Source organism: Apis mellifera, linkage group LG8 (genome assembly GCF_003254395.2).
Source record: "Apis mellifera strain DH4 linkage group LG8, Amel_HAv3.1, whole genome shotgun sequence".
Lineage (NCBI taxonomy): Eukaryota > Metazoa > Arthropoda > Insecta > Hymenoptera > Apidae > Apis > Apis mellifera.
The window spans coordinates 8,031,964-8,057,169 of NC_037645.1; the positions used below are offsets into that span (position 1 = coordinate 8,031,964).

Below are 25,206 nucleotides of genomic sequence, written 5' to 3' on the forward strand. Positions count from 1 at the left end.
CCAACGCCGCGCAGCGCCGTATCTCCGCCATGAGCGTTGGCGCACGTTACAATTGGCCAACGGCTGGCGTCTGCGCGGCGTTCCACCCGCGTATTGACTTTACACCCTCTCTCTGCCCTTCTTCGACGCCACCCCTGTGCAACAACAACCACCAACCAACCAACCAACCCTATCCTACCTTATCCTATCCTCTACCCCTCGCCTCGCAACGAAACTTCTCGCTCTATCCAACTTGCTTCTCCATTTCGCTCGAGCGTACGGTGGCGCGCGTGCACATACGCTGCTCGCTCACACTCGCGCACACCCTTCGCGCACACGAAGCACACGAGCGCGCAGGAACAAAGAACGAACGCGGAACGAACGAGCGAGCGAGCGGGAGTGGGTGGGGAGGGAGGGGGGACACACAAAGGAAGGTGACTCGGTTCACGGGTAACGCACGAAAGCCACGAGAGCGCGAGGAGGGGAGGAGGGAGGAGAGGGAGGAGAGGGAGGAGGGAAGGGAGAGCAGCGGAGATGGATAGAGAGAGGATGGAGGGAGAGGAGGGGGAGGGAAGGGTACACGCGAGGCGAGTGTCTTACAATTGATTTTCACGCCAGTTTGATTTATTCGAGCGCGCCACCGGCAGCCGCGTTTTTCGTGCCCGCGGGCACCAACGATGGAGGAGAGCCCGGCCAACCAGTCGGCCTACACCGTCCACCCGCTACACTCCTCCCTCTCCTCTCCTCTCTACTCTACTCTTCTCTCCACCTCCCTCCTACTTCTCGTTCTCCGCGGCCCAAGATTTATGGACTTCCACGACGATTCTTTTTAGATCGACGAGACCCTTTTTCTGGTAGCCGTTCCGCGCCAGCTTCGCCCCGGATACCCGACCATTTCCGAGAGAATGATTCTGTTACGAGATGAATTTTCTCCACCTCGTGTTTCTCTCTACCTCTTTATTAGTCGGGTAAAAAATCCACCGTAATTTTTTCGCAATATTTAAATGGTAAACGATTGTTCTTAAATTGGAGATGCGATTCGTGTAACAAGGATAGATAAGATTTTAAACTAATTGATTTATGAATCTTTGATGTAAAATAATAATTTTGCAATAAGAAAATTTTCTAATTCGTAATAATACTCGAGATGAACACCGACCATTTTTAAATCGATACCATTTCCTGAGTAGAAACTATATATATATATATATATACGAGATAAAAAAAAATTCCCCGGACACGTGTACCTAGTAACTTTTCCAGAATCCAGGGAGAAGAGGAAAGATAAGAGAAATCCGGGTAATCTGGAAACTTTCGAGAAAACTACGTCTCTCTCTCCGAGGATTTTTCTCCCCGTGTGTAATTTTCGTGCGGAAGCAGCCCCGAAAATCGAGTCCACCCCAACCATCTCTGATCCTCTACCCTCGTGGCATGGGAAAGACGCGGCAGGATTGGCGCTCGATCGCTGGAGGGGTCGTTTCCCGGATCCTCGGGTGGGATCCTCCATAGAGATCGCGACCAATGATAGCGTACGCAGCTGCCCTGGGGAATCCACGAATCCTTCTTCGAAGACCCCTTTTGACGAGGGGCAAGCAGCGGCTGACGCCTCGAAACGCCGATAGGGCCGCGTGGATTACCCTTGCCTCTCCCTCCACTCCTCCCCCCTTAACAACCACGCTTAATCATGCTTACATGTGGGAAACGATAACAATTTAGACCGGGTGAATGGAGGAAGGCAGAACGATCGAGGACAATGGAGGGAAGGATCGTGGGTCTGGGGCAAGGTGGAATGGATGGTTTTTCGCGGATTCACCCGGCAATTACACGGAGAAACACTTCCACACACGGGTGAAACATTCCTGCATATAAATCGCCGACCGCGCACACGATCGATCGTCGTGAAACATGGTTGCATCGTGCACACAGGTGCACGAACGCGGTGCGGTGACCTCGAAACAATGCATTCTTCGGCAGCGATCGACTTTTCCATGGGGCGGCGAATCGAATGGACTGTATTTTCACCTCGCAAAATTAATTTCTTCTTTATTCAAGTTTTCCTCCCTTTACGACGCGTCTATTATTTCGCTTATTTTATTCGTTCGTGGATCGTTACCCTTCACGGAGATCGGAGACAGAAGTGAGAAATTTTTCTCTTTGAGAAAATTATTCTTCTTTAATTATTATTTATTAGAAGGCGAGATTTCTCGAGCGAGGAATATCGCTCTAAACACCGGTCGGCACGGAAACGAACCAACGCACGCGAGGAAAATTCTTTCGTACTTTCTCGCGTGGTTACGGCCCCGCAAGTTTCACGCGCAAGATCCCTCCGCTGCTGCTACAATGTTACTCGCATTCGCTGTCGGCGTTTCACCTGCAATTTGCTCGAATTTTTTTCTCCATCCTCCGTTCCACGCTTTATTCTATATCAGTCGCGTGGAAACCTTGAACCAACTCTTAAGGTATATGTTTATCATATACTTTGAATCCATTGTTTTTCTAAATCTATCCTTTTTACGATAATGTCTGAATATATGACTGCGATCGGTTCCGAACGCTGCCGAATAGTGCCGAACAGTGCCGAAGCGAATAACGAGACCTGTCGCGCATGCGTAGTAATAATCGGAGAACGAGACTAATCTCGAATTAACTGAATGTAATCACGTAAAAATATCGCTAATGAATCTAAATTAATCTTGTAGCGATTAAATAAGAAAATGTAAAAAGATTATTTTTCTTTTCTCGTTTCGATAAATTCAATAATCAAGTTAAATCATCGACAGTAGATGCGGATCACAGATAATAGCGAAACTTGCCTCGAGTGGGCGATGTATTAGGAAGTGGTGGGGATAACACGTGAGCATAAGCGGACAAATTCACGTCCGTATATCCGGACACGCTTGTGCTTCGTTCTTTTTCTTCTTTTTTTTCACGGCGTAAGAAGTGGCGTATGAAAATTTCCCAACAAATCTGTCCCGGGATAAAAAGGGGAGCGATCGAGGCAAGCCGAATTGGTCGAGGTAAATCAATTTCGAGTCCGTCGCTTGTACAAGCACGGTAGTTTATCGAGCGGGCCGATTGTTTCTTTGTGTGTCGGTGAATGATCGATCGACTTGTCGGACAGTCGAAAACTGGTCGTCCAATCGCGGCGTGCCGAATCTTAAGTAGCCGGCCGGCCACGAGAAAAAAGTATTGCCCGGGTTAACGGTGTCCACTCTCGATTCGACTCTCTTATTATCGCGTCGATTGCGATTCAAATTCGAGCTCTCCCGGTCATCGAACATATACGATCTTTGACACGAGCGAAACGAGAAGAGAAAGAAACAGCGATCGTTCAAGTTAATAAATAACCAAATAGGAAAAGTCGATACGAAAAGAAGGGGGAAAGAGGCACGGAAAGCGAGAGAAAGATGGAGAATTACGGCCGATAGGTGACGAAGGACAAGGTGCGAAGAAGCCTTTAGGCCGCAAAAAAAGAGAGACGAGCCAATTAGACGGTGGGACGGAATAAATCGAGAGAAGGAGGACGCGTAACGAATCGTCCTAACCTATTAACTTGTAAATTGCTTCCGACTGGCGTGCACAGGCAATTCTGGCCGGGCATAAATTCGCGAAATAAATCGTTTGGCGTTTGTCGTCGTCCAAACAAGACTCGGTTCTTATTATTGGCGAATCGCTCGAGTCGAACCTAACCTCTCCTCTCGACCTATAAACGATATATACTCCCTCCTCTTTTTTTATATATAATTTCATCGACGCCCGTTTCATTAAAATTGCAAATGGTGGAAAACATCGTGCAATCTCCGAGGACACTCTAATTCCCGATTCGAGGATTCGATAAGCAGGATATTCTAAGCTTACAGTCCGACGAGACGATAGAGAACCTGTTTCTCGCTTCGATCGAAATAGGAAACTTTTGCTCGACGAGGCTGTGACGAGCGTGCAAATAAAAGGGGCGAAAGAAATCGACAGGAATACTATCTCGGGCTACTATCACCGACACCATCTTCTTATTCTTATTCCTTTCCTTTCTCTCCTTTCCCTCCCCCCCGACTCTCTTCTTCGGAAGAGAAAGAAAGGAGAGCAGAGATGGCGCGGTCGCGGATTGGACAGCGACGTTATTCAAAGTGTGAACGGATGCAAATCTCGTCTCTCATGAGCGGAATTTTCAAGGAAGCTGAAAGATGGATGGAGCGCGCCGCCGGCACCGGACAATACGACCAACATTTGCATCTGGTACATAATTCAGTCGCCGTTTCTGCCCCCGACCACGGCTGCGTGCGCTTCTCATAAACCACCACGCCGATCTCACGAAATCCGCCTCCCAGGGAAATCTTTCTCTCTCTTTTTACACTTCCTCCCACACCTTCGAAATTTTTTTATTCCTACGAATTGCAAACGAGCCACGAATTCTTTCTATCCCTCGCATTTCTAATCAAACGGTTGCTTCGTTACTTACTTCGTGACGATCGTTAAAATTTTTCTCGTCCAAACTTTTTCTTTCCATTTTTCACGATTCACGATCGTTATCGAGAAACATTCGGGGGGGGAAAAAAGCACGGATTATCTTTCACTTCAGATAACCCAGCTGTCTAATAATAATAATAATAATAATCGAAAGACGTTTAATCGCGAGACGAGTGATTAGATTAGATAATTAATTGTAATTAATATAATCACTAAAGTGTTCCAAGAAAGAGAGAAGAAAAAAAGGAGTCATTGTTGTCATCGATAAATCAGAGAAATTTAATTAAAGAGATTTGAAAAAGAAAAAACATTTCCAATTAGACATTCGCGTAATTAAACTTTTTTTTTTCTCGTATTTACGCCGAGAAGAAAGCGAACGGAATCTTTAATAACCAAATTATTAATGTTTCGGAGAAAACTGGGATCGTACTTTTAAAATGATTCGTTCATCTCCGTAATTAATCCCGCACGATAACGATTTCTCGAAAAGCGCAACACTTTCGTTTCACTTTTCAGCCGGCGAGGGAAATTGGACTGGAAGCTTTCCTCGCGAATCGCGAGTCGGAACACAATGGCGGCGGCAGATCGCGCGGATAACGCGTTGCGAACGACATTTTCCTCGGCCGAAACGGGTTCACGGCTCGATGCGGATTCTTTTCTCGGAAGAGTCGTCGCCCGATCTCTGCTCGCACGTGCCACGGAAATTTAGGGGATTTGCGGGAGCGAAGTTGGTAGGCGTGGTGACACAAACATGGCTTCTGGAAAAGAACAGAGAGCAGCACGTCGGTGCATGTTCTTGGGAAGCGATAATCGAGTATTTCTGTGTGTTGCAGAGAGAGACGAGTCGAGATTAGAAACATCTTTATCTCGATTCTATACTGCGTTGCGCTGAAAAATCAAGGAAGAGAGAATTTAATTTACGAAGTGATCGCAACTTTTTGAAATACTTGCTGTTAAACTCACGAATAGAAATTTGTTCGATCAAAATCAACTTACTTATACTTTATTGCTCAGAAAAGTCACTGTAATTTATATTTGTTCGAAACGTATGAAAAATAAAGAAGACGTGAAACAATTCTTCTCTTGGAATATAATTATCATTCAATTCCTTAAAATCATTATCTCTGAAACAGAGGCGAAGATTATTTCATCGTTGGAATCTTTCTTCTCGTTTCCAAATATCAATGGAAGGATATTAAAAGGAGAACGATTTTCGTTTCTCAATTTCCCTCTCCCCTCCCTCCTTACTTGAATTCCCGAGAAAAAATGTCAGAGGGCACGCTTCGAGAGTTCGGCGAAAAAATTCCTCTCTCTCTCTCTCTGCCCGGCTGGATTAACGGGTCCCGCGGGCGACGCTGGCGCTTCTGTTGCCACTGGAATGTCCAGGAACGCCCGGAGGACCGTAACTCCGACGAGCATCGCGCGGTGTTGCACGGCGTGGCATGGCGCGCGCGATAACCATCGGCCGAGGACGAGAAGGGAAGAAAAGGTAGAGAAAGATAGAGACAGAGAGAGGGAGCTCGTGTAGGACAGCCGTTAACGAGCGATTCCGCGCAGAAACCTGGCCCTCCCCTCCTTCCCCCTCCACCCTTTCTCCGCCACACTTCGAGGATCGCTCGAGGATTCGCTCGCTCGTTGGAAAATACTTCCTCTCCTCTTCTTCCAAAAAAGAAATATATATATAGCAAGGGTGGCTCTCGCCCCTTGTTGCGCCCCGAATAAAACAGAGACATCCAACCGAGCGAGGGAAAAAAAAGAAAGAAGGAAAGCAAGAAAGGAAACGACGAAGAGAAAGGAGGAGGAATAAAAAAGAGAGAAAAGAGAGAAAAAAAGCAGCGAAAAGTTCCCAGCTGTTCGAGGCCTATCTCCGCGATGGATCAAAGATGGCGGACGGGTCGGTTGAGCGGCACGAAGAGAGAGAAAGAGGGAGGGTTTCAACCCTTGCTATCTGGCCCATCGGGGCTTTCGAGCACGTTGGACTCTGTACCCGGTTCATATAATAAACGCTCGGCTGGAATTTCCGTGGAAGAGACACGTCGGCACAATGCGTTTTCACGTGAGCTCGATATGTGCCACGACTTTATTATTTCGGGAGGGAAGGGGAGAGAGGGAGTGGGGTGAACATATATATATACCTGGTGGTGGCCGCCCTTTGTTTCGCTGATCGTATCGGCGACGGCCCTCTTTCTCTCCTCTCTCGTCACATCTGCGACCGGATTCGCTCGGTCGGTAAAAACGCGACATATTGTGCGAAAAGCATATGGCCCTCGTGGCTCCTCCTATTTTTCGGGGACCCTGTCCCCCTTTTTTTCACCGAGGGGGTCGAGGATCGTTAATCGACCGGATTCTACCGCGTTCCTACCGTTCGTTCAAGTTTCTGTTTCTCCTCGAGATATACGTATATATGTAACGCGGTCGTAAATCGTCGTCGGTGCAATTGACGTCGCGATGTAATATATATAACGTTGTCGGTAATCGGTTCGAGTCCGGATTTTTTCCTCGATCGAGTTTACGATATATTTCTAGACGATAGCTATTATAACAGATCGGTGATTAGACTTCATTAAGCGTGGATTAGCATTCTTATGCACAGATCAAACTATATCTTTATAGATCGAATTCTAGATATACTTCAAACTTCAACTACCAATTCTACAGAAGATATTACCTGCAATTTTTCTTTTGTAAATTTAAATTAATACATTTATCAGTATTCGAATATTTTTATATTTCCAGCAAGTATCTTTTCACTGTCGAAAAGAATAAATTGGACAAGAAAAGGAAGAAATATTCGATACCAATTATCGAACACGGTGCAAGCGTTTAATATCGAAGGCGAAGTTTGGATGCTCGGCTCGATTATTAAAATAAAAGAGAGAAACTCGCGGGCAGAGAAAAATTACAGCGTCGAGCCGAAAATGTGACACGCGTACCGGCGATAAGGCGACGCCTACCGATTTAAACCGATACATATTTTATTGGGGAAGGCGCGCGAGATCCACGCGAGAGAGTCTCGGTTGAATGATAGATGGGCGGGCCGCCGTCGTAATATTTGGCGGGTTCGAAAATTTTTGCCCAATTAACCGAAATATTATCAAGATTAATCATTCACCCGTCCGCGACAAGTTCAAACATGTTTTTGAAAGTCATTAATTCACTTTGTAATTACTTCGAGGATTATTGTTAGATTTTACGCGTTTTATTCTCTGAAATGACCATGTTTACGATTTCGACGCTGTAATGAAATATTCAAACTTGTTTAACCTTTTCTCTTTTAATTAGTAGATTTATCCAGCGAGTATTTACAATGTATTTATGCAAAATTTATGAATACATAAAAATACTTGGGAATACGGCGTGGAAAACGATACAAAATATTCAAAGTATAGTTATATTTAATATTTGTGAGGGGGAAAAAAAAATTGAATCTCTATTCAAGCCCCATTTTTTTCACATTCACAAAAATTTAATCTTGCAAAAAATATCTGTGTACCTAATTGAAAGGTAATTAAGCACGATGACTTTTCGTTTTTTGTATTAACAATTGAAACGAAAAGATATCAATGATATTCCATGACGTTAATTATATTACATTTCCACGCGTTGGATTACAAAACGTGTTTGAACTTTATAGATTCTTTGCAGAGAAACAAAAATGTCGTGCAATCGAACGAACAGTATAGAAACTTGTGCTATATATATCTATTCAATATATTTTATCGACGATTAATTGTCGTTTCGAAGAAAGCTTCGATCAATTTCAACGTGTTATTCTCGCGATATAAAAATCTTTTGGATTGAATCGTGAAATCTGATTGAAGAACGCGTCGGATTGATAGAGCGAAGGAACGGCCGACAAATGACGGCAAAAACGTGATGATTAATAAATCCGAGGTGCGTGAGCGGCGTAATTAGAGAAGCGGGCAAGGTGGCGGGTAGAAAAAGCTTGAATCCATCAGCTTTGCTCTATCGCGCACAGGAGAAAGCGCGCGAGAGGGATAGTGAAACGTCACTGGTCGGCTATGCGCTTTTGCATCCGCGGAATGCAGTCAGTCTCTTCTCTCGAGATCGTGTATTAAGCCTATGATCGAACAACCAAGCGCTCACTTTCCCTTCGAACCGACTCCTCGTATCCATTCTTATTAATCGTGATACGAATCCGATTGTAAAAAAATTCTTGTGGATTTAAAGACTTGTGGATGAGAGTTTCCAACTGTTTCCAAGCATTTAATTGTATCTGTAATTATGAATAATTATGAATATTTTAACCGTGAGATTATACCACGATCGATCGAATAAAAATTAAGATAATCTTCCGATTTACTTATAAATGATATTTGTTTAAGTAAGCATATTGATATATGTTAATTTTGATTTTTTAAACGGAATCATAATTTGTAACGATTTTCACACACAGATTTTATAATTATTCGAACGAAAAATTTTAAAGACGTAAGACATAACCTAAAAACCAACGTCGTATCGGATGTCATTTCAATTCATCCGTAAATATTGAACACGATCCGTTTAATTTTTCAACGCGAAACTTCTCGTCGATGAAAAATGCTGTTGGATAGAGCACACTGTTGGTTAGAATTTATGAATCTAGGAACGAAACGAGGGAAGACGAGACCGATATCGAGTTTCGCCATTTCGTCTGCGTAGGTGCCAGCCTGCTCGACGAAAATAGATCGAATTCACACGAACTATACGAGCCGATTGCACGAAAGCCTCTGTTACCCTTCGTGGTATCGATCCTAGGCCAAGTCCTACCGATATCCCTCGTAATCCCGAATTTCCATTTCTAATGCGTTTCCCCCGTGTTCAAATCATTTTTCAAACGGCACTTCACTCGACGAGACATTTTTTTCCTTTCATAAAAATAATTTCACAAATGTACGATATAAACGATGTAAATATCATAAATGATTACGCGATAACGTGATTATTTTCACTCGTCGATTCCACTTTTGTATATAAAAAACCAAGAAAAAGAAAATGAAATAATTTCTAACCTCTTAAGAAATTCGTATCCGTCGTCAAGAAATCTTCTCATCAATTCCTTTTATTTCCCTCGTTATTTCACTTTTAATTCGACAAATACGGATTATAGCGTTAATATAATCGTGATTTTTGTTAATTTTCATCCTTTCAATCGCATAATACATTTTCCATTCACTCGATAGAATCTCGATTCGACCATTACACACTTCACGTCGCGTGATCTTCTATTTCCTAATTGTTTCGTATGGTGGCGTTCCAGTTGCCTGTTCATTACCTTCAGAAATTGAAATTTATTACTCTATTTTCACTCTTTTACTTTTCTTTGAATTTCACTGTACATTTCTTTTTCTTTTTTTTTTTTTTTTTTTTTGGAAAATTTGGGCCATGTATCTACATACACACGTATATATTCTAATCGATGATGAATACGCAAGCGGGAACACACCGTCGCGCGTTAATGGTCACGTACAGGAAATTAGCTTGGCCTTGTTTTATCTTGCATTCTGATGACTGCATCTGCGTATCGCGAGAAACACATAACTCCGTTGCACCGCGAGCACGTATTAATTAAGCATGTGCGGCTCGATGAGCTCCAAGGAAACGATCAAGGACACCGCTTTTACGAGCCAGACAGGTGCACGAAAGCTTTTCAACGAATCGTCGATTCCCGTTCGTCGAAAAGGGACAATGATAGGCTCTGCGTAAAAATTTCGATTTTTGCGTCAACTGGAGATATAATGGCGGGCTCAAGTGACGACTAATTCTAAATATGTGGAAATTTCGATATTTCCATAATGATTTTTTTGTTCATTTCATCAATAATTAAACGCTACTTTACCGTATAATATACTACTAATTTTATATGCAATTTATCAAGTATTGGATAAGTAATTAGAGAATTTCAATGAGACGTTATATTCTTTTGATCTTGTCTTTTTAAACGATTTAAAAGTTAAATTAACCTCACTTTCTGGCATTATTTTCAATTTTGACGTCAAAACGTATAATTAACGTCCAATTTTTCTTCAAATCAAATAATATATATTTCAATAAAATTGATCAATCCTTTAATCCAATACGAATATATTTCGAAAAATATACGAGGAAGTTCATAGAATTAAACGAGCAACACGTAGACGAGGCAAAAACTGAAAATGAATATATTACACGTGTTACGTAAGAGCGACAACCTTTATACATCAATCTAATACTTCCGAAAGGCGGATATAAACAGAGATCTCCGTTACGTGTACACGAAATATACACTCTTTATCTCTAACAAGATTCTGATATTTTTCGTAGACGCCTCGACAAAGTTACGTAAAGTTTCCTCTCCGCGTGGATTTACAATTCAAATCACGAACATTGTATGCGTCTTCGATCCTTCCCGACCGAAACTATCCACGCCAAATATATCGTGCAAGTAAATAAAAAGAAAGAAAGAAAGAAAGGAAGAAAGAAAGAAAGCGGTTCAGCTTAGGTACTTACCAGCCGTCGTTTCGGCTTGATGAGAGGTCGGTTCTGCCCGTTCATCTTGTAGTAGAGGCCGCAAGCGTTGCAGAGGTAGTGACCGGTACCGTCTCGTCTCCACAGTGGCGTCGATGTCGCGCCGCAATTCACGCATTCGCGGCCCTCTATCGGAAGAATACCGTGGAAACGACCAATTCGATTAATCTCGCGACTTTTAGGTTACGTACGTATATATTTTGGGACAAGCGTTCCAATGATACCGATCGAGCGACCGATAAAACGAATTCTTCTCGCATCAGAAATCTATCTAATTATTCTCCTTTATTTATCTATATGTATATCGATTGAGAAAATTAGAGAAAAATTTTCAATCGCGATTGAAAGAAGAATTCGATTCAGGTACACGTTCGATCGTTCAATAATCAAGTTACAAAAGCTTGGCGCACGCTGGTTTCTCGAGATGATATGGAATAATGAAAAATAAGAAATATTGAATATTTTCAAGGGAGAAAATCGATTCGATATCGAGAATCCAACGTGCTCGAAGCGAACAACACCAAGTCACGAAGATCGGTGATCAAAGTGGCATGCAGTTGCAGACATACCATATCAAGCGATTACCAGAGCAAAAGCAGAGTCTTTAAGGACCGTGGATCGAACGCGTTGGTCCGATAGCGGCTTGTTAATGTTACGAGGGGAGAGATTCTCAGAGATTCAGATTGAAAGATTGGAAGAAGGAAGGAAGAGTAGAACCTGGTATCGTTAGTTTCAACCCCCACCAAACAACACGGGAACAAGGAAGGAAGGAAGGAAGGAGTTTCAAACTTTCAGGCAAATTTCTCGTTTTATTACTCTTTTCGTTTCCATGCGCGTTGGAGAGAAAACGTGCCTGAAATTTTTCGGAATATCGATTAATAGGAGGAAGAGGAAGGGGAATAATCGAATTCTATCCAATGATACATGGAATAAGAATTTTCCTCGAACCGTGAAATCCGCGTCTCTCGAATTGATCCATCGAGCTGCGTCCTCCTCGGGATTGGACCGAGCGTTCTCCATTTTACTGGAAAAAATCCGATGACTTGTTCGTTTTTGACATTTTCTTTTTTCTTTTTTCTTTTTTGTCGAACCTTTCGCGACCGACGTGGCCAAAGTGATTCGAATGTATACAAAATTCGTCGAAACATTTGCAATTTAAAAAAAAAAAGTAAAAAAAAGAGAGAGAGAGAAGAAAGAAAGAAAAGAGAATTAATAATAATCCTGACCTAATTTAACAACAGCAATTCTCGTTTAACAGGATTTATACGTTGTCGGAAGCTTCGCCACTCGGAGAAGAGGCGACCACTCGAGATTGTTTTAATTGCGATCGTTGATCGTTGAAACCGTCTCGGCGCAGAAGAAAAGTAATTTTTAGAGGAGAAAGAGGTTTTTTTTATTTCGACGAAAAGCCGACTCTTGCCGGGGGAGAGGAGGAACGAGACCAAAGCGAGGCTGCCGGCCGCCTCGCGCCACTTTTGCCATAAACGGATGAATTATGATCCAGGACGAGGAAACCGGCGTTCCGTCATGAACATTTTCGCCCGGCCAATTTCTTGTCTCTCTCTCTCTTCATTATCGGCCGATCATTGCCGACTAACGATCATTCGCTCAACGCGTTAATATTCCAACCAGGCCGTTCTAACTTTGTTCCTCTTAATAATAATAATAATAATAATCTCGACGGTGTTTGAAAATTCTCTCCTTTCTCTCTAAACCCCTCGAACCGAATCAACATGGTGGAAGTCTTGATAATTAATTCTTAAATCTCAAACGTAACGAAAAAAAAAAAATTCTTATCCTTGAAATAACATATTTTTTTTTTAAAGATCCGCTGATTTACATTGCAAATTTTTTAGAAATTTTATCATCGGGGAATTATTAAAATTAGAAACTTAATAAACATTGAAAAATTGTAAAGATCGTACACACACAGTAGAATAGAAATTTTTTTCTTTCTTTCTTTCTTTCTTTCTTTCTTTCCTTTTTTTTTTTTTTTTAAGGAATATGAATATTATAATTGAATTGCTGATCCTTATCACACAAGGATCCTTATTGCCTATTTCTCCTCTCTCTCTCTCCCCGGCAGGAGAGAAGAAACTAATAAAACGTGTCAAAAGAATTATTAAAATTAGAAATTTTAATTAAATTTGCAAATTTGAATTAACATGCAACGAGGCATAATTAATCCAGCCTCGGGGGCCGGGAGCCAAGGGTTAAAAAAACTCCGCTCAAAAGAGTACAGACCGGAGAAGAGAACCATGGTCGAGTCGAAAAGCGTGAAACGTGTCGAGGAGAAAATCGGCATTGAGCAAAAATCTTAGCCTGTCTGCCTCGTTAATTGCAATTTTCACTCGTGGCAAAAGGAGCGAGAGAAAGAAAAAGAGGGGGGAAAAGAAACAGAATCACCTCTCCTCTTCTTCGTTAACGATTAATTAATAAAACTCATCATTCTCCAACAAGAAGAGAAATTTCTCCCTCCCTCTCTCCCTCCCTCTCTCTCTCTCTCTACGCCTATTAAACGGGCGAAACGTAATTTTTAATAACGAAGATGAAAATTATACATCGTGCATGCGTGCACACTCTCGCGAATTATAAATGCTAAATTTTTACTTTCGACTCGAAGTGTGTTTCAAGCGGGGAAAAAAAAGCTTTACGTTCTCTTAAACACCGTATTCGCTCGTCCTCTTGCCACATCGACGTTTCTTCTTCCTCCTCCTCCTCTTCTTCTTCTTCGTACGAGAGCGTTTATACATGTGTGTGTGTCGTAAGTCGATTTAATTAGCGGACTTCCACGCCGCGAAGCCGGGCCATTGTTCCCGGAATTAGGATTTTTACCACGCCGTCCTCGCCGCAGACCGACTGTTATTACAGCAATCAACGTATCCGGCATTTTTCAACCGTTTCATTCCCATTCCCCCTTCCACCTCCCCTTCGACCCAGATTAGCCTCACTCCTGATTTTTCTCAATCCTTCTCTATCCCTCTTCGTTTTTTTTAAGGGGAGGGAGGGGGTTGTATCTCGAGTGGTCTCTCTTCCTGCTGTTTCTTTCTTTTCTTTTGAAATATTAATATATATATATATATTCCTATATTATATAAATATGTGAAAAGCATGGTAACAAAATTGATTAATTTCGATAATTGTTGTGGAAGATATATATATATATTTCTTTTTTTGGAAAGTTCATCGAGTACTGTTCCCTGAACGATATGGCGATATTTTGAGACACTTCGCTTCACTTTTGGAATTTTGGTAAGTGTGAAAAAAAAAAGAAAAAATATCGTGCGAGTAAGCACGCGGTTGGTCCGTGGACTCTTTTTCTTTTTTCTTTTTCCTATCTTTCGAGAGGGAGATTATATTTTGCCAGTGACAAAACGAAAAAAAACGGTAGCATGTAGCCACACCACATCGAAATAGAAGATAGACAGATAGATAGAGAGAGAGAGAAAGAGAAGAAGGTACGTGTGTGCTGATTCGCCCGCGCTTGTGTGTGATTACACGCGTGTCTTACACCTGTGTATTTATATATAAAAAATATCGATCCGTAAAGAGAGAAAGGTACTGTAGAGAAAGGAATGCGCCGTGTCGAGTCGCCTGTTACTGGACGATGCTCGATGCTTGTCTTGGGAAACGGTGTGAAATTTTTCATAGAAAAAAAAAAAAGAAAAAAAAAGAGGAGAAAGAAATTGAGAGAATTTTTGAGAAAGAGTTTCTTTACCCGGAAAAGAAGAGTTTGCCAAACAAAATTTTACGTACAGTTCTCGTGCGGATCAGGGTGCGAATCTCGTGTATATATATATATTTCTTTTTTTTGAAAATTGTTCAAAAGTTCAATCTTCGGATATAACGTTAAAAAGAAAAACTTTTTTTTCCTTCCTCAAAATTCGCACCCCCACAGCGCGAAGAATTTGGAAAATTTCAAGCTTTTCGCTGAGAAGATGAGAAAAGTAAGAATCGGCAATGTCCATGGCGTTTCCTTTTTCGTTCGTGTCCCCCACCCTGTGCATCGGCCTTAATCACAAAAATCAACCAGGTGTGGTGCTGTTCACGCTCCAACGTTTCGCGGGTGCCACTCAAAAAAACACACGGGTGAGGCAAAAATACAAAAATACACGTCTCGTGTGTGTGTGTGTGTGTCTCCCTCTCGCCGAACAACACTCAGCTCGTTCGATAAAAAATAAAGAAAAAAAAACAAGATATATATATATATATATGTATGTACACATATATATATATATATATATATATATATTAAACGTGTTCACCGTTCGTATCAACGAATCGTAAGCGAAAAACGACCGCCACCAAAAGCTCGTCTGGGGATTTTTAATAAACGAAACAAAACGTAACGAAACATAACGAAACGAAAGAGCAACTCGAGGTTCGATTGAAAAGAAAAAGAAATTGTATTCCTCGACCGAAACTACTCGTTTCTAGGAACTCGAGGAATATCGATCGGCGCGTGGAACCTCGAGTCGATAAAGTAGAAAAAAAGGAAAAAGTAACCGGTGTGAACAAAAGTGAAAGCAAAGGATACTCTGGAACTCAAAGCGAAAAGAGAGACGCACGAAACCCGTGTGCTTGGAAATAATTACCCGCGCGTACGGGGTTCGTGCAAAGCGAAACAAACCAAAAGCGTTAATGTCAAACCAAAAGGGAGGAAGAGAGAAAACAGAAAGAAAAGTACAAACTCGAGCGCGGTCGTTTCGCGCGACTTTCGTGCGTCCGACCACGAAAGAATCATTCCACTTACGTATCCCACTCCGATGGTAAAAGTAGATGATGTATATCCAAAGTACGAACAAAGTTGCTTCCACGATTCTTTATCGAAACGTGTAATAACAACGACACCAAAATTAATATTAAAATATATAATATAATATTATATATAATAATATTATATATATATATTATATATATATATATATTATATATTATTATATAATATTATATATTATATATAATAATATTATATATAATAAAATATTATATATAATATATTTTATATATAATATTATATATAATATATATTTTAACTGGTTCCACGATCGAATTATTTCAACTTCTCGAGATTAAAGAAGAAAAGAGTGGAAACGACCGCACTCGCCAAGCCTTCTTCTTCTTCAAAGAACGAGGCTAGGCGTCGGAACAAAATCCAAAGGAGAACAGAAAAGACCCATAACCGAAGAAACATATATATATATATATATATAAAAAAAGAAAACCCGACAGAGATAAAAAAAGAAAAGAAAAGAAAAGTGGGAGGGGGGGGAGGTTGGTAGGCGTGCCGCTTACCGGCGGACGTTCTCGACTTGTTCCTGGGCTTTTGCTGCTGCTGCTGCTGCGCGGAAGGCGAGCTCGGCGTGTTGGCGTGCACGTGGCCGACCAACAGCTTCGAGTCGACGTTCACGCCGGCCACGCCGGCCGCGTTCCCGGCCCCGGCTGCAGCGGCGGCGGCCGCGGCCGCCGCCGCGTGGTGGCCGAAAATACCGGAGACCGCGGCGGCCCCGTTGTGCGGATTGTGGGACGAAGACGAAGAAGACGACGAGGAGGCGGCGTGATGATGGTGATGGTGGTGGTGGTGGGTGGTACTAGGATACTGCAGGTGCTGGTACATGTTATACGCGCTGGTTGCCGGGTCGTACTGGGATCCGGAGGTCGCGTGGTGGGTGTTGGAGGCAGCCGCGGCCGCGGCCGCGGCGGCGGCGGCGGCGGCGGCCGCAGCCGCGTAACTCTCCCTGCACGAGGGCGAACTCGCCCCCCCGCCGCCGCCGCCGCCACCCCCGCCGCCCACGTTGCTCCCCTGATACGCGGCCGCCTCCTGCTGCTGCTGCTGCTGCTGCTGCTGTTGCTGCTGCTGCTGCTGCTGCTGCTGCTGCTGTTGCGCGGTGCTCGCCTGTTGGCTGCCCGACTGATTATTACCTTCGCGCTGCTTCACCTGCCCGCTCGCCCCGCCGCCTCCACTCGCCCCTGTCCCTCCGTTCCCGCCGCTCGCCGTCCCGTTGTGCTGCTGATGGGGCGGCGACGGCGCGCCGTGGTGATGGGCCAGCATCACGCTCGGCTTCACGTCGCACGAGCCCGCTCCCCCGCCGCCCAGCGCGTCCTGGTGGTGCATGAACGCGCCCATCACCGCCGCGTGGGCAACCGCCGCCTGGTACTCGCTGCTCGCCCCACCCCCGAGCCCCGACAGGGGGTTGTTGGCGTTGTTGTTGGCGCTGGTCGTGTTGTTGTTGTTGTTGTTGTTGCTGTTGCCGCTGTTGTTGTTGCCCGCCGAGGTGGTGCTCGCGGTGATGCTGTCGGGGGTGGCGTCCTTGGGGGGCGTCGGGGGGAAGGAGAACAGGTGGTGGCCGGCCCCCGCCCCGCCGTGGCTCGAGAGGCTGCCGGTGCTCGGCGGCAGGGAGGATCCCAGGGGGCTCTGGGGCTTGTCGTCGGCCACCCCGCTCCCGCCCGAGCCGGTCGTCGTCGGGAATCCCCACGGCGTCTTCGACGTGTCCGCCCCGCTCCCCGACAGCCACGGGTGCAGCACCGAGCTGTGGAAGTGCGGCCGGCACACCTGGCTCACGGGCCCGCTCGCCACTCCGCTGCTCGACATCCTTGCTGCAAGAATTAATATCGTTCTTTAGTCCCTTTGTCTCTTTCGAGTATGAATTTTTGATAAATTATTTTTCTCGTGATTTCGTTCAATAATTTTTACAACTCGAACAATTAATTAATTCTTGGTTATTAGTATTTAATATTATTCTTTCGTGGAGCTACGCTTTCGAGTAATCGTTAAGGCTGCTCGACATCCTCGCTGGAACAATTAATTAATTCTTTTTTATTATTATTTAATATTATTCTTTCGAGCAACACTTTCGTTTCCATAACACTATCGAGTAATCGTTAAGGGGCTCGATATCTTCGCTAGAACAATTAATTAATTCTTTTTTATTATTATTTAATATTATTCTTTGACTGTCGAGCAAATTTTTTCATTTTCATCAAACTATCGAGTAATCGTTAAGGATCTATTCGACATCCTCGCTGGAATAATAGTTCACCGATTCTTTTTTAATATTGTATTATATTATTCTTTCGCGAACCATTGTGAAATAACGTTTATATTTAGTCCTCGCTTTAGTCCTTTTTTTAATATTGTCAATTTTTAAAATTATTGTACCATTCATCCGCGAACGAGTTTTCGTTTCCATAGAATCGAGTAATCGTTAAGGTGCTCGATATTTTCTAGAATAATTAATCTTAACTCGCTAATCCGTTTTTAATATTATATTATATTATTCTTTCGCGAACCACTGTGAAATAACGTTTATCACGTGATTTTCTAATATTATCAATTTTTGATAATAATTAAAATTATTGTATCATTCTTCCGCGAAATATTTTCGTTTCCATAGAATTATCGAGTAATCGTTAAGGGGCTCGACATTCTCTCTAGAATAATTAATTAATTCTTTTTTATCATTATTTAATATTATTCTTTCGACTGTCGAACAACGTATTCGTTTCCATAGAATTATCGAGTAATCGTTAAGGCTGCTCGACATCCTCGCTAGAACAATTAATTAATTCTTTTTTATCATTATTTAATATTATTCTTTCGACTGTCGAGCAACGTTTTCATTTCCATAGAATTATCGAGTAATCGTTAAGAAACTCGATATCTTTTCTAAAATAATTAATCTTAACTCGCTAATCCGTTTTTAATATTATATAATATTATTCTTTCGCGAACCACTGTGAAATAACGTTTATTACGTGATTTTCTAATATTCTTCTAATATTATCAATTTTTAAAATTATTGTATCATTCTTCCGCGAATTTTTGTTTCCATAGAATTATCGAGTTAAGGCTGCTCGACATCCTCGCTGGAACAATTAATTAATTCTTTTTTATTATTATTTAATATTATTCTTTCGAGCAACACTTTCGTTTCCATAACACTATCGAGTAATCGTTAAGGGGCTCGATATCTTCGCTAGAACAATTAATTAATTCTTTTTTATTATTATTTAATATTATTCTTTGACTGTCGAGCAAATTTTTTCATTTTCATCAAACTATCGAGTAATCGTTAAGGATCTATTCGACATCCTCGCTGGAATAATAGTTCACCGATTCTTTTTTAATATTGTATTATATTATTCTTTCGCGAACCATTGTGAAATAACGTTTATATTTAGTCCTCGCTTTAGTCCTTTTTTTAATATTGTCAATTTTTAAAATTATTGTACCATTCATCCGCGAACGAGTTTTCGTTTCCATAGAATCGAGTAATCGTTAAGGTGCTCGATATTTTCTAGAATAATTAATCTTAACTCGCTAATCCGTTTTTAATATTATATTATATTATTCTTTCGCGAACCACTGTGAAATAACGTTTATCACGTGATTTTCTAATATTATCAATTTTTGATAATAATTAAAATTATTGTATCATTCTTCCGCGAAATATTTTCGTTTCCATAGAATTATCGAGTAATCGTTAAGGGGCTCGACATTCTCTCTAGAATAATTAATTAATTCTTTTTTATCATTATTTAATATTATTCTTTCGACTGTCGAACAACGTATTCGTTTCCATAGAATTATCGAGTAATTGTTAAGGCTGCTCGACATTCTCGCTGAAATAATTAATCGACCCTCATCTCGCTAATCGTTTTTTAATATTATATTATATTATTCTTATTCTCGAACCACTGTGAAATAACGTTTATCACGCCTAGTCCTCGTTTTAGTCTTTTTTTTAATATTATCAATTTTTAAAATTATTCTATCATTCTTCCGCGTTTCCATTCTTAAACCTTTCTAATCCATTTTTAATAGTATATCGTATTATTCTTTAGCAACGTTTCTTCCCACAGAATTACCAGATAATCATTAAGGCGCAAGAGTAGATTCTGGAATGAATTTGAAGAATTTCAGGTAGAATAGAGCACGAGTGTGGATGATCCCTGAACCGAGAATAAAAAGAAATCTTCGAATTTCAAAGAACTGATATTACTGCTCGATTCGATTTTCGACCGATCCCAATTCCAATTATATTCTTTTACATGCCTTCTTTCCGCGATCGAAAATAGGAGCGTTCCGGCAAAGGGAAGGGAAGGGAAAGAAAGAACCTGATCCGTGCGTGCGTGCGTGCGTGCGTGCGTGCCCGGAATGATCGGGTTTTACGCGAGCCGATCGTAAAGCCGGCTAATTGCCGCGGACGTCTTAATTGCGCCCGCCGTGTCTTCCGACGCGCGCGCCTTCCCGCGCCGCCTCTCCTCCTCCTCCTCCTTCTCCCGCCCCCGCCGCGCTCTCGCTCCCCTCGACTCCCCTGGCCTCTCCTGGCCCCGCCCCCCACCGCCCGTAATTAGACGATAATTCGTCGGTTATTGAGATTTGAAGAATGGCGATCGAGGCGATACGCGAAACGCGCAGCGCTTCGACTCGGTGGGGCGAAAGTTGGGGACGAGGGGGGTCGATATTTATCTTGGATGGCATACGCCGCCGATAACGAGCCAATGTTTTGCCAAACTCCACCCCCTCGCCCCTCGAATCACTTGCAGCGTTAATTCGAGCCTCGAGTCGTCACGCTTGTATTCATTGCAGTATTCCAAACTTAATGTTCCTTATATATATATATATATCTCTCTCTCTCTCTCTGTCTCTCTTTCTCTGTCTTTCTCGTTGGGTTCTCGTGGCGGAGGAAGGCAAGTTTAGTGATTTTTATCGCGGTGGATTAGAAATGACACGTTTGAATTATTTCAGGAATTATTTCATTTATGAATTATTTAAGCAAGGATATAAAGTTTCGTATAAATATTTTTGACAGTTGTATTTTGTCCTCTTATTTAAAATTATTTATACGGCGAGGAAAAGTTTCGTTCGACTGAGGAAGAGTATAAAAAAATTGTTGCAAAAATTACGTACGTGAAATTAATATTAATCTGTTGGTCCATCTGTTACTTGGAACAATCGTGGCAAAAGTTTCTACATTCACAATATCTTTATTAAATTATTTTCGACCAGGAAGAAAAGTTTTACGATCGATTATATTACATCATCGTGCGTACATCTGAAATCATTAATCGAGCCATCTACGTCCACCTTATTTAGAATTCAAGGATACATCTCTGCCTCCACCAAAAATTCTCAAGAATAGAACCGAGATCCCCCTTCCCCTTCTTTTAACTAGTTTAAAATCGGCGAGTGCGTCAGGATCGACATCCGCGCATCCGCGTAAAGTCGTCCAAATTTAGCAGCGTGAAACGTAATATCGCAGCTGCACTGTCATGCAATTAATCGAACGCCCCGCCTGTAATTGGATCTGCCGCATTAGAAAGTGAGCGAAACCAATTTTCTCTCCAAGAAAAAAAGAAGAAGAAGAAGAAGAAGAAGAAGTAATTTTTTAATATTCACCAGCGGATAAGAACACTCGGAACAGAGAGGAATATTTAATCATCCTGTTACTTCTCTCCCCCCTTCTTTCCTTTTTTGCGCTCCGTCCTTCGTTTTGCTCCTTCCTTCCTCCCCTTCCCCTTTGTCGTCTCCTCCTCGTTCGAGCTGCTCGCAACCCTTTCGAGGGCGTCCAACGAATGAACGGGCACCTCTTAGTCGAAACGAGAATGGGGCGCCGTTGCTCATTCGTCCATCGGCGTGTAAACGTGTCGACGAGCTTGAGAAGGATTTCTTTCTTTCTTATTCTTTTTTTTTTCTTTGAAAATGAAAATTCTCGATAAAATCCAACCTAAAGAGACTCTGTCGTCTCTTTTCTCCTGAGAGAGGAAAATTTTTCCGGATCTATCTGAAGAGGAAAGGAACGAAGAGTAAAAATGATTGATAAATGCTCTGCGATCTAACCGTGATTATAATCATCTCGTATATAATATACAGAATATTTATTCCACTAATTTCATATTCCGTCATTGATTGCAAACTTTCGAGAAATCGACTCGAACGGAATCTTTCTCGCGCGTGGAAGCGTGGAAAAAATTTTTCTCCTCTCCTATATTCTTTATATTCTTACGTGTCGCGTGAATTTAGCCGAGGAAGATTGGCAAACAAACAGGGAGACAGGAGGAAGAGAGAGAGAGAGAGAGAGGAGAAAAAGGCAAGGAGCGAGCGTCTCATTAAGGCGGTCTCGAGGAGCTCCTTAGGCGTCGATTCCCAAGGCGGTCGTTTCGAAACAGGTCGCCTCTAATATGGCGCCGCTTTTCCACGCGCGGATGCCTTTTTTCGTGCCTTTCCTCTCCTCCGACCATTCCTCTTCTCCTCGAACCCAACTACGATTCTCTCGAACGAAAACAACCCTCCAGAAGGAAATTGGTTGGAGTTAAAAGTCTCGAGAGCAAGTATTAAATCATTCTCCAATATCAATAATAATAACATCTTCTGCGTTCCTCGAAAGGAAGAGGAAATTTTTCCACCAAGTTTACGATAATTTTCACTTGAAACTTGTTTCGAGCGAAGGCGCGAAAAATATAATTCGAAAGGGAGGGGGAGGATTCTTATTGAAGAAGAATAAGAAAGGGGAAGCGACAACGGCGACGATAAGCGGATAATAAAATAAACGAAAACGAAATCAGCCGTTTCGAAACCTGTTTTCCACAGGAAGGAATTTCAAAGGAACTCGATATTTCCTCTCGACTAGACCAGACGTCCTCGAGGGGTCTCTCTCTCCACAGTCGTATTATATATATATATATACACTAGCGATCGGGCCTCGATAATACCGCGAGATCTAGATCGGATCCATTAATCGCTTACTCGATCGAGACGACTCCCTCGGCTCAGACTACGCCCACGCGCTGTGAAAATATTCCGAACCAATAAGTCACGCACACTCGCCCCGTACAACGCATTCCTCCTTGTTAATATGATAATCGAGCCGTCTCTGGATATATCCGCCTCTCTCTCTCTCTCTTCTGTTTTCGCACGGGAAGTAAGTAATCCTGCTCTTTCATCGTTCGTTTTCTACGTGGGCGCGATAATACCGAATTGGAAAGAATCGGGAACAGTCTGCTTTCTTTATCTCTCGGCGAGGTTCGTTGGAACCGCTCGATCGGTAAACAAGATCGCGGGTAAGGAAGGAAGGAAAAAAGATGGAATTAGATGTTGGTTAATTGAAATTTTTTCTTCGTACCAACTCTCTTTCTCTATCTATTTTTCGAGAAGAGAGATAGGAGGATCTTTATTTCAACCCAGAGTCGAAAAAAAATTTCCAGGGGCGACGAATTTTATCGCGCGCGGGCGAATTGAAAAGTGGCGCGATTCATGACGCCCGGTTCGGGTCACACCACATTCGACATCAAAGCTCGGCCTCCACTTCGAATAATTACGCTGCCTCGAGCGACTCTTTTTCCTTTTTCGTGGACAGGCGTCGAGAACTCGATTCAAAGGATTCAAAGCGACCAGTCTCTTTCAAAGGACGAGAGCTTTTCCCTATCGACGTGTACAGACGGAAAAAGACAGAAAGAAACCTAAAATAAATATTTGAAGAGAGAGAGAGAGAGAGAAAAAGGAAAGGCGATTTTCGAATTAATTCGAATTATAGGATAGAAGAAAAGAAGAAAATTGATTCTCCCCTCTTCTCTTTCCATTCACAGAGATCGCGGCGGCCGGCCATTTCATTCACCAGAGAGAATCGCGAGAGACGAGAAAGGAAATCGCGTGAATTATTATTCCCTCTTCGTTGGTATTCTTCGTTTCCAAGATCCTCGTTTTCCAACTCCTCCCCTCCCTTCTCCCTCTTCTTCTCCAGGCTAATTATTCCCTCGTTACGTCGTTCTACTCCTCCTTACCGAGCGAGCCGTCGCTAGGCCGACGGGCTTCCACGATTAAGCCATCCATCGACCTAACCTCAAACCGATTAACCGGCAACGGTTGAAAGCGCACATCGTTTCGGTTACCGACAGAGGGCAGGAGCGAGTTAGGTTCATCGAACGGAGCAACAGCTTCGTTCCTTTCGGCCCTCGAGTTCACTTTCCCGTCCACCGTGATTAAGGACACGTGAAAAAAAGAGAAAGAGAAGGGATCGAGGACGGTTATTTTACGTGGAATAGAGAATCGCGAGCGCACGTCGTAAATCGTCGAATTATGAGAGATAGGGGGGGGGGGGGGAGCGGTATTGCCGATTTAATAAGATTCACGGTATATACGAAATTCCAGGAGAAAATAACGTCTCATTTCGCCACCATGCCCTCTCTGTAATAACATGCAATTTCAACCCCCGGATACGCTTCGTCGATCCTCCTCCTCCTTCTTCCCTCTCCAATTATCCAAGCTATCCGGCTTTTCGCCCCCCGAGCGAGGATCCAAAATCGACCATTACTTTTCAATTTTCCGAATTATCCCCTGTAAAAGTATATCGAGCTTACGCTTCTTAGATAACTTCTTCTCTCTTCGAAAAAGAATTAAAAGATAAGGGAACATTTCGCCAAAAACTTCGAGATTCATTCCATTGAGATTTAAGAAGAAGAAAGATTCTTCTCTCTGAAGAATCGAAAATTCCACGATCGAAAGTGTATCGCTCAGTCTGATCCATCGAGGCTGACCTCCTCGTTTCAAAAGGAAAGAAGAAAAAAAAAATCCTCGCAACCTGTACGCCGTCGAATCGTGACATCTTCTTGGAGAGGAGGGGGGAGGGCTACCGAGGAGAGCCCTGTTGGGCAGAAGAAGAAGAGAGAGATGGAAGGAACAACGAGGAATAAGATTGATCGCGGCGAGGCTGCTGCATCGCGAGCTGCATCTGCCGCCCGCGATACTTTCCTCTTTCTCTCTCTCTCTCTCTCTCTCTCGTCAGGGAGGAAGAGAGAGAGAGAGAGGCTGGCGAGAAGAAAGAGAGAGAGAGAGAGAGCCCTGGGGAGAGGCTCCGCCTTCGGTTGGCGTGTGCATTTGCGCAAGATGGCGGCGGTCGCGCGTTTTGCACCACGGTGGATCCTCTTCTCTTTCTCGAATGAGAGAGAGAGAGAGAGGGAGGGAGAGAGAAGCACTTGCTCTAAACGAGACCTCGATGTATCAGCGCATCTTCAAAGAAACCTTCACTCGCTTCAGCAGTACAGATCTCGAGATATTTGGATAGATTCGAATATAATGGACGATTTTGAATCGGTTGTTTGATGGATGATCGTTATTTAACGTTGCTCGTTTATGGGGAGCTAGTATATCTTTTTAACGAGATGTATATGTATATTTTGATTTGAATAGTTGTTTATATATCTTTATTCCTAGTTTTGATTTAAATTAAATTCGAATAATTGGACGATTTCGAG

General features: G+C 42.7%; 1 protein-coding gene and 1 long non-coding RNA gene across 8 annotated transcripts in view; one reads left to right on the forward strand and one right to left on the reverse strand.

Moving 5' to 3' along the window:
• LOC100577332 (GATA-binding factor C) overlaps positions 1 to 25,206 on the reverse strand; it is an 84,082-nt gene that overhangs the window by 42,588 nt on the left and 16,288 nt on the right. For all 6 annotated transcript variants that reach the window (XM_026442316.1, XM_026442315.1, XM_016913668.2 and 3 more), the window contains exons 3-4: positions 16,249 to 17,550; positions 10,936 to 11,081 (exon numbers count right to left, since the gene is read on the reverse strand). In XM_026442316.1, the coding sequence (XP_026298101.1) occupies positions 10,936 to 11,081; positions 16,249 to 17,550 (1,448 nt within the window). The remainder of the gene's footprint in view (positions 1 to 10,935; positions 11,082 to 16,248; positions 17,551 to 25,206) is intronic.
• LOC107964878 lies at positions 1,200 to 7,734 on the forward strand. Of its 2 annotated transcripts, none has more exons than XR_001704034.2 (2): positions 1,200 to 3,422; positions 4,960 to 7,734. It is a non-coding gene; the product is annotated as an uncharacterized LOC107964878 (long non-coding RNA). The 2 variants fall into 2 exon arrangements; XR_001704033.2 differs by having other exon boundaries at positions 1,201 to 2,996.